At 50.4% G+C, this 9,673-nt stretch overlaps 1 protein-coding gene across 5 annotated transcripts in view; it reads right to left on the bottom strand.

The window, feature by feature from the left end:
• Positions 1-1,581: 1,581 nt before the first annotated feature.
• Positions 1,582-9,673, bottom strand: part of LRSAM1 (leucine rich repeat and sterile alpha motif containing 1) — a 29,527-nt gene continuing 21,435 nt past the window's right edge. For 4 of the 5 annotated variants that reach the window (XM_028714371.2, XM_028714373.2, XM_028714370.2 and 1 more), the window contains exons 19-25: positions 9,510-9,590; positions 7,760-7,855; positions 7,346-7,444; positions 7,033-7,164; positions 6,415-6,496; positions 6,053-6,186; positions 1,582-5,552 (exon numbers count right to left, since the gene is read on the bottom strand). In XM_028714371.2, coding sequence (XP_028570204.1) covers positions 5,427-5,552; positions 6,053-6,186; positions 6,415-6,496; positions 7,033-7,164; positions 7,346-7,444; positions 7,760-7,855; positions 9,510-9,590 — 750 coding nt within the window. In that variant the 3' untranslated portion in view covers positions 1,582-5,426. The remainder of the gene's footprint in view (positions 5,553-6,052; positions 6,187-6,414; positions 6,497-7,032; positions 7,165-7,345; positions 7,445-7,759; positions 7,856-9,509; positions 9,591-9,673) is intronic. The other variant, XM_028714374.2, reaches the window with a different exon arrangement.

Below are 9,673 nucleotides of genomic sequence, written 5' to 3'. Positions count from 1 at the left end.
TGGCTTGGCTGGAGGACAACTTTAGCATCTTTGTGTAAACAGCAGTGAGGACCTGAGGCAAAGGGCAGTTGGTGGTGTTTGGCACCTGAAAAAAGAGGACAGTCCAGCTTCCCAACCAAGCGTGAAAAACTGGGAGAATGTGGTCAAGCAACTTTGAGGCAGCTTCCCAACCCCTTCTTTCCTGCTCCCTAAAGCTGGGAGTCAAGATTTTAGATGAAATTGACAAGGCACTGGCTTTTTCTGCCATCTATTAATTCCAACTCTGGGGAGTCCAACTCTCTCTCCCACCCTACCCCCCACACTTTTTCTATGTCATGCTGGAGGAATATGTTGACCAGACTGATATTTTGGGAAATGGTTTGCCAATTTGCCCTCTATACAATTGGACAACTCTCCATCTATAATACCAAACTTGGCATGAGGGTTCCCAGGGTGGGGCAGCAGACCTTATTGCTGTTTGTATGTTGGGTGCCATTTTGAATCAAGATGGCAGACTGAAATTTCAGTTTGGCATGACTTTGCCCGTTTTGTGGCACATGGTAAGCCACAAGTAGGGATATGATCACTAGATTCAGCTCAGGAGTGCTCAAGGTGTGTGTGTGTGGGGGGTCTTCATTGATGTTTGGATGTTGGGTGCCATTTTGAATCCTGGACAGTACCTGTGTGTGTTTTATTAGTGTGGGGGGTGTTAGGGGAGAGGTAGTACCTTTGGTGGAGGACACACCATGCTCCTTCGGTGGTAGTTTGTTCTCAGCGAGCCAGCCAGAAAGAAATCATATGGATTAAGTGAAGTTAACTCTTTATTAGAAGAAAAAAGGCCTGCTTGGGATACCAGGCCTAATGAGCACAGCAACTCTTTTCAATAGGTCATGCCCCTGAGGCTGCCTAAATTTCCTCCTTCCCTGGATTCTTTTAAAGCAATCTGAGACTTTGCTGACATGCCTGTGTCTGCTCCTCCCTCTTCATATCTCTTCTGGTTCTGGTAGACCAGGGAGGTGGGAAGGGGAGCTAGTTCCTCAGCTCTGAAATAAATAATTCTTTTTCCCTTTTTACAATATGAAACTATTTATTCATTTAAGGTTCAGCCTCACTATCAATCTCATGGATTATCCCATAAAATGCTGCAGCTCTGAGCCAAGGGTTCCCAAACTGGGGTCCATGAAATTCATTCAGTTGGCCCGTAAAACACAGGTTGAATTCAAATTGAAATGCAATAAAATAAAATGCAAAAAACAAAAGGAGCAAATACAACAAAAAATACAACAAAAATGTACAGCACTGTGCATTACAGCTGCTACAGCAGGCAGGAAGACCATCAAGTGGTCCACTGAGACTGTCAGCACTTTTCAAGTGGTCCACAGGGGGAAAGTTTGGGATCCACTTCAAACACACCTCTTTCTGCAGTTGCATCCAATGTAGCACTAGGTAGCTAATTCAGCTAGCACAAGGTTCCATGCATGTTCAAGAACTTCTCCCCCTCCCTTTGCACAGTGTGTCCCCTAAATCTGTTCCAGGGGTTCTGCCAACCATTGGATACCTGCCCATCCGTCTACCCTAAGGGAACAGGAAGAGACAATGCAGTTTGAATTTCATACCCAGTTTTTATTTCTCTGCTGGATACATGTGAGACAATCACATAAAAACAGACCAACACTGGGGGAAACAGAGATTCGTGCAAGACGTGCAATGATGGCAAAGGGGTCGTTGCTCCAGCTAAGCCACTGCCTGAGTCCCTGGCAGAGGCCAATGATCCTTTCTACCTAGAGCAAAGCAAAAGTGGGCCATAGGCCTATATCTGATTTACGTGTACAGTGGTACCTCAGTTTAAGAACAGTCTGGTTTACAAACTCCGCAAAACCAGAAATAGTGTCTTGGTTCGCAAACTTTAACTCGGTCTAAGAACTGAATCTGAATGGTGGAAGGGCACCAGCGGCGGGAGGCCTCATTAGGGAAAGAGTGCCCCGGTTTAAGAATGGTTTTGGTTTAAAAACGGACTTCCAGAACAGATTAAGTTCGTAAACCGAGGTACCACTGTAATGGTGTCTTCTTCCCCCAGGGCACCTCTGCAAATTTTGGCTCTGTGAGTGGGTGGAGGGTGAAGGAAAGCCTCTCCGCACCCACCGAAAAGGGCAACAGTGTGCAAGGTTCTTTGGGAGAAAGTGAAGGTTCCAGCATAGGCACCCTGAACTTGTGAGTAGAGGGATTCAAACTCAGGCCTCAGGGTGGCTTCCTACTGGGAAGGGAAGGCGATTTTGAAGCACCGACCCATTGACTGGTAAATAACATTATAATAATTTATTATTTATTTGCAACCCACCAAACACTTCCCTATAAGGTCTGTCTTCAGAAGCAAAGCTAATTGGTTTTGTCTTGAGGTGGGAGGAGTATAGGAAGAAGAGGTATGGCTCACCTGACATGGAGCTGTGGAACCTTTGGCCCTCTAGAGTGCATTGCACTACAATTCCCATCATCCCTTGCTGTTGGCCATGCTGGCTAAGGCTGATGGGGGTAGGAGTCCAGCAACAGCTTAAGGGACCACAGGCTCCTCACACCCCATGGCCTACCACTTGCAATCCCACAGAACTAGACCCCAAGGCATAAGACTGAGAAACCCTCCCTAGAGGCCTTGCTATGCTCCTCACCCCACAGCAAATGCCCAGGCAGTGACCCATCTCTCCTTCACTGCTTTGGGAGGGCCCAGACCCCCAACTAATCTGTGCTGCCCACACCGCACACCAACTGCCACACAGGTCTGTCTGGCCTTGCCCCTGATTTCCCAGCGGGGTTCTTCGGAGATGTGGTGGCAATGGGAGCACAGCAGCATGTGAGAGACGGGTGAAGCCAGCACAATCCCATGCTGCGGCCCAGAAACATCAAACTAGGGTTGGGAAACCTGGTGGTGGGGAACTGTTGGCCCTCCATATGCTGCTGAATGAGGTATGGTTGAGGGAGCTGGGTACATTTAGCCTGGAAGAGACTGAGAGGAGATACTATAGCCATCTGCAAACTGCAAAAGCCACATGAGACGTTTGTCTGCTAGACAAACCTAACAAATGCACATTCTTGCTAGTTAGTATGAGAAGCGGTTAATACCACAGAGGTGTATTACTGAAAGGCAGATACTCAGACCATAGAAATATAATTGGCTGTGTGGTGTTGTTTCCGTTCCTCTCCTGGATAGGAAGCATATAGTACTTCATGTAGCTCTCGCCCTCCCTTTGACTAGTGATGGATGCAGACATGCTTCTGCTAGCTTGAGTTTTAGGCACATGCATGAAGCTGGTTATACTGTAAATATACCGTATTTTGCCTGCATGGTTTTTACTGCTACTGTTGCTGTGAACCTATGCATGATTATAAAGTAAGTAAATCTTACTTTACAAGTTGCTGCCTGTTTTTTTGTTTAAGTGGGGTAAGAAGGGGGAATCCAGCTTACTTTGTTAGCTGGACTTGCTCAAAACAAAGTTCTATAGACTAATTCCTATGCTTTATTTTGTTTCAGCCCACAAACATGGGTGTGTGGAGGGATAAATTGCAATTAATATATCCTCTGCTACCTATTAAAACCCAGCCCCCACAAATACCAGTGTATGATCTAGTCAAGATCTTTGCATTGCCAGGGTTTGGATTAGGTGACCCTCTGGGTCCCTTCCAACTCTACAATTCTGTGGTTCTGTTCTATATTTGTACCCTGCTGTTTCTCCTGACAGGGACTCAAGGCACCCTATCCCTTATCTGGAAGGGGAACAAATCACCCTGAGCAAGGAATTGTGGGTAGGTGGGTGGAGAGGGATTACTGAGGCACAGCCTCCATGACCAGGCATAGGCAAGGCCTCCCTTACATAAGGTTTCTGCCAATCTCTCCCCTCTTGGTTTTCCTTGTAAGTTTTCCTTGTAAGCGTGAGGGAACTTTACACTCTCCAGACATTGCTAAACTACAGCTCCCCTCAGGCCCAGCAAGCATGGCCAAAGGCCAAGGATGATGACAGGAGTTGTAATTCTGTCTCATTTGGAGTGGCAAAGAATCTCCACACCTGCACTGGGACTAAGGCTTCCTGGAAGGCAAAACAACACTTCATTCTTCTGGTGCATTTTACCTTTTAGTTATAAAATATTTGCGGATCCTTTTGGAGAAAACTGATAGAATAAAGCACTATATTGCTGTTCATGTTAGCTGACTTTGCTAAAAAGGACAGACCTCACCTCTTGGCTGTCATGTAGTTCAGATGTAGGGAGCCTTTGGCCCTCCTGTTGTGGCTGAACTACAACTCCCATAATCCTTGGGTGCTGGCCACGCTTGCTGAGGAAGTTGGGAGTCGTGGTTCAGCAATGCCAGAAGCAGCCAAAAGGTTTCCTCACTCACCTGGCTCCAAGAGAACACAGGACGATGAATGTGAGTGAGCGGTCAGGCAGTGAAAAAGGCTCAGGGGCCTGTTTCTTGGAAGTTGCAAATACGAGTGTCCACTTTCTCCTGCCAGGAAACCTGCCAAGCAAAACCGGGTGGAGGCTGGTTTCTTCTGGAGGAGATGTTGCCTTGGCAGACTATCAAGGTCAATTACTGACCAATGAACCGAGAGGGATGATGAACCAAACACACACATACTCCACTAGCGAAAAACATGTAGTGGGTGGGACGAGACCTCCACCCAACCAGGGCTCTTGCTTGACTTACCCACCCACCCTTTGTGGGGTCCTTAATGCAGTCATCCCAGCTAGAGGGCACCAGGTTGGGGGTGGCAGCTTTAAAACGCTGGCCTGGAAAGAGTTCAAAGTGGACTAGATTGGGAGCTGGATGCTGGATGGCTGGGAATCACCAACCACTCTCTCCCAGGGTGACAGATGGGACAGCTTCCAGGCACTTTTGCTCCACTGGGTGCTGCTACAGCTCAGCCAGTAGTGGCCTAAGACCCAGCCACAGAAATACATATATATATAATATATATACACACACACACGCGCCAGCCCTGATTCATTAGGCGGGCAGACAGCAGGGACTCTCTTCTCCTGTACTGAAGCTCCTAGAACCCACTCTGCCCATAGGTTGGGACTGGCATCTTTAAATAACCCCTGCCAGGCTGCCAGAGAAGATGTGGTGTTTGCCTGTTCCCCAAAACGTGAGAGTAGCTTTTCAGGAAGTGCAAGCACCATTCTGCCCTCAGCCCGGAGATGTGCCTCCATCTTGGCCTTAGAGCAGCTACAAGCCAACAGCTGAGAGTTGGGAGAGGGAGAATTGCAGCCATGCTCTGTGAGCAGAGGATGGTGATGGTTACGCAGACAAAGAGCAAGGAGGTAGTGCATATCCCGGACTGGCCTACACAGCACGCCAAAAGAACCATTGACCCCACCCCACCCCTGGCAACCCAGTGCGCAAGGTTGAGGGGGAAGAAGCGGGCACATGATGGGAGTGACGCTGTCCCCATGTGGGGCTATCCACTGTGGAAAAGACGGATGCGTTGGACGATATCCTTGCGGCACAGCGGGCAGGTACTCAGGGCCTCAGAGCAGGTCTGGCAGCAGCAGACATGGCCGCAAGTCAGGAATACCACCTGGGCCTGGGGGGAAAAGAAGAGGAAGAGGCAAATGCTAGGACCACAGCTCTTACCAACAGCAGGGCCTCCTCACCACCTCCCCCTTGCACACATGTCATCAGAGATCAGGGTTTTATTCCAAAGCATTCTGATCCTGCGCTTCATCCTCATCCCCATACCTCCACAACAAAGCCTGCCAGAGCATCTGACAAACAAAACAGTTTCTTCTCTCAGGTTTGACATCTAAGACATGACACACAAGGAAAAAAGGATGGGAAGGAGGAGGAAAAAAGCAAGTTCAGGCACAAGATAAGAACATCATCAGAGGATCCCTGTTGGATCAGGCCTTGAGAAACATCACAGATTAGGACTGATGGGTCTTAGGAAGGCCTTCTATAGCCGTGGCATAGAGATGGAGTAGCATTCCATTGCGTCACGCTAATTCCCTGATGCCTCTGAGGATCACTGACTCTGCCTGACATGCAGGTTAAGCTTTCAAAGCTCCTGGGTGGAGGTCAACCTACCTCTCGCTCCATGCAGACCACACACTCACAGAGGTGCTCTTCTGGTGGTGGGGCAGAAGGAGCCATGGCGGTGGGGGGCTCTCTGCTGGTCCCTGGAGCAGCAAGCTCTGCCTCTTCTGTAGGCTTCAGCAACTCTGCAAGTAATTGGAATGAGCTGGGCACTGAGAACAAGCAATTTTATGCAGAGTGGATTGCTTTGCTGATGAGCTGGGCTGAAAGGCAGTGGAAGAATGCCAAACCCCCACCCCCCCAACAAGCTCATGAGAGGTGGCGAGGGGAATGGAGCTTGTGCCAAACCTCAATCCCTGCTCCAACTATACAAGGCAGCTTATGTCCTTAGGAGAGAGGATCCAGCAAGTTACCTGGGATGGTTTCAGCCACGGCGTGGATCTCTCGGGCCTTCCGGATGATGGAGTGCTGCAGGCCTGTCTCTGTGATCCCCATCTGGAAGAGGACATAAGCAAATGGCAGAGCGCAGAAAGGAGCCTTCTGAACAGCATGGTTCTCTCCCAGGTTTACTTTTATCCATTTCACTGTGTGTGGAACTTCTATATCAGTACAAATTACGGTCCAGTCCGGTGAAAAGTGGTGGGTGCCCATCGAGACTGGCAGGGAGCCCAAACGGTAGGCGGAGCCAGCTCATGCCTGCCAGAGCCAGAGCCAATCACAGGCAGAATCAAGTCATTTGAAGGTTGTCCCCATCCTCCTCCCTGCAAGGATCAACCCTGAGACTTAAGAGCAGGGTGAAGGTGAGAGGTTGTGTCACCTCCACCCCTGGACTGGTTGTGAGAAGGTATGCAGGTGGGGGTTGACTGAGTGAGGGCTGATTGAAGCTGGGGGGGAGAAAGCACCCCACATGCCCAGGCTCCAATGGTGCAGCCCAGAGGAAAGTTCTGAGGGCTGAACAGAGAGGCCCTAAAGGAAGCACCCAGCCCCTGGACCTGAGGTTCCCCACCCCTGCTCTAACCTTCCCCACGTACCTTGGCCAAGTCACTTGGGACCATGGCACTTAGCATTTTGAGCGAGATCCGGTGATGTGCAAAGACGGGTGTGTACTGGTCAGCTGACAGGTCTGCCAGGAGCTTCACGAGCTGCCGTTCCAGTCCTTCCTCCTTCAAAGAAAAAGGAGAGCAGTGTTGCCAGGTGGCCTCTTGACTGGGAAACCCAGACCCAGGAAGCCTGGAACCTGCCACAGGTGAAAGAGGAGGCCAGAACCATAAGGGGCTGCCAGAGCCAGTGAAGCCCATGGAAGAGGCAACCTTCTTCACCCCAGCACTTCTGCTAGCCAGTCACCTGCAGCCGGAGTGAAAGGGGCTTCTGGTCCAAAAGCCGCTGGTACTGAATCAGCCAGTAATTCTCTTGCTTTGTCTCACTCTTAGCTTCCAGCTCCCTCTGCAAGGAAGAAAAACAGAGAGCCAGGGTGGTGTAGTGGTTAGGAGTGTCGGACTAGGATTTGGAAGAGACCAGGGTTCAAATGCATGCCTCCCTTGAGCTTCATGGAGGGAAAGGTGGGATATACAAGCAAACAAAGGATCATCATGTGCAGCTTTTGCTGATTCCAGGAGTGTAGCCTGACACCTGGCCTCCTCCAAAGCACCTCTGAGAGAGGGGCAAAGCCACCAGGTGTGGAAACGGGCAGAAGGCTGAGCCTGTGTGTGTGAGTGGGAGAGAGAATTAGCCCCGCTTACAGGTGAGTTGTCTCCTTACCAAGATGGCCTGCAGCTCTTCCTCCCGCTGCCTCTTCTCCTTCAGCAGCTGCTGCAGCAGGTAGGTGAGGGCTTGCCGCTGCTCTGTGATTGCCTCCTGAAACGCAGCACACAGGCATTAGGAAGCATGCACCATGAGGACTGTGCAGCAGTGGAAGTGGCTGCCCCCAGGGGAGGCAGCTGGCTCTTCCTCTTAGTGCAAGCCTTCCAAAGCAGAGGCTGCTCCAGCCACCTTTTGGGGGATGCTCAAGCCTGCATCCGCAATGGGGAACCATAGGCCTCCTGGGGTCTGAAGGCAGCCCTCCAGGTGTCTTTACCTGGCCCTTGAGACTCTCCCCAAGCCATGCCCTATTTCCCCAGGCTGCATCCCCCCACCCCAGGATGTGCCCATGAACTGGGATATAATGCTTCTTGCTTGCCTTGATGGAGATAGAGGGAGGGAGGTGTCTGCGTGTGAACCTCTGACTTTTCCCGCTACTCGAATGTAGCATATTGAACAAAGAGTCACACCAGTTGCTCCACCCACTTTTGTCTCTGGACCTAACCACCACTGGCATTTGGTCCCTGGAAGGCTGCCCATGAAGCAGCGCTGCTGTAAAATGTTCCCCACGCCCAAGGCTAGAAGGCGGCGTGCTAACATCGTCCTAGCTCTAGGGTCTGAAGTTCGACCTGGACCATCCTGGATGCACCCTCCCCCCATCTCCATATTCCACTGCCTGCTCCCCAACCTCCAGATGCAGCAGCACAGATTCAAAGGAGCTAAGCTGGGTCACAAAAGCGCCAGAGGTTCCCTCACCCTCATACAGAACCTTCTGTTTGAAGTTTGTTTAAAGCAGGTGGGGAGGCAATTTGTTGTGGCCCTCCAGATGTTGCTGAACTGCAACTTCCAGCAGCCCCAGCAGCCAGCATGGCTTCCAGCCAGGAGGAGATGGGAGCTGCAGTCCACCAAATTCTGGGGCCCCCCAAAGGTTTCTCCCTCGCCTGGTTTACAACAAGGATGGCTAATGCGGAGTCCCCCACATGGTTTTTGGCTACTCCCAAATTCTCTGCCCTCACTTGAGTGGATGGAAGCCAAAATTCTGCATCACTCCATTTGTTCTGCTAGCCACGGGGCAAAGCGTTGCTCAGTTTGCTCAACTCCTGCCCTGGCTTAAGAGATTTCAGCAGGCTTTGACCCACCCCCCACTTTCGAACATCTTTCTGCAACTCTGAAAACCAGAACCTTGCCTGGATCCCCCCAACCCACCACTTTTCCCCACCTTGCAAAATAAAAGCAGGGATACTAATTGTGATTAATGCAGCCTGTCCTCCGCTGGCTGAGGAGAGCAAATGGAGAGGATGGCGTGCTCTTTGGGGATGTTCCTTTTGGAGTGGAGATTTGAGAACAACCAAAAAAACAAAACAAAACACACTGAAGCAAAACCAGCAAAAAAGAAAGGAAAAAAAAGAATTCAAATTTAAAAATGCAGAAAATGTGGAATGCTCAGCAGATCTCAATGTCTTTTTCCTGCCAGCCCACCCACCACTTGCCCCTCTGAACACTAGGCTATTCCTACAGATCCCCAGGTCTCCAAAAGCAGTAGCGTTTGCAGAGCATGCTAAATGAAGCCCCAGGAGGCAAGAACCAGGGAATCCCCCCATCCCATCCCCCAAATTCCTGCCTCGAGCACCAAGACACCTCAGAAAGCAGAAGGAAGAGCAGGGCGGGAAGAACGTGAGCCGAGGGAGAGGTCCAAAAGAGGCTGACGTACCTGCAGTGCCTCTGTGTCCAACTGCTGCCTCTTTAACTCCAGCTGGGTCAGCTGCAGTAACTCTCTCTCTATTAACTTAATCTAGGCAGAAGATGAAACAAGGAGGGTAGGGGGAGGTTTGTTTGGTTTTTACTTGCATCAGGAAGGACTCCACTCTCTGCTGT

This window comes from Podarcis muralis, chromosome Z (genome assembly GCF_964188315.1).
Source record: "Podarcis muralis chromosome Z, rPodMur119.hap1.1, whole genome shotgun sequence".
NCBI lineage: Eukaryota > Metazoa > Chordata > Lepidosauria > Squamata > Lacertidae > Podarcis > Podarcis muralis.
Note: the sequence above shows the minus strand (reverse complement) of the source record. Positions and strands in the feature narration are given on the sequence as shown.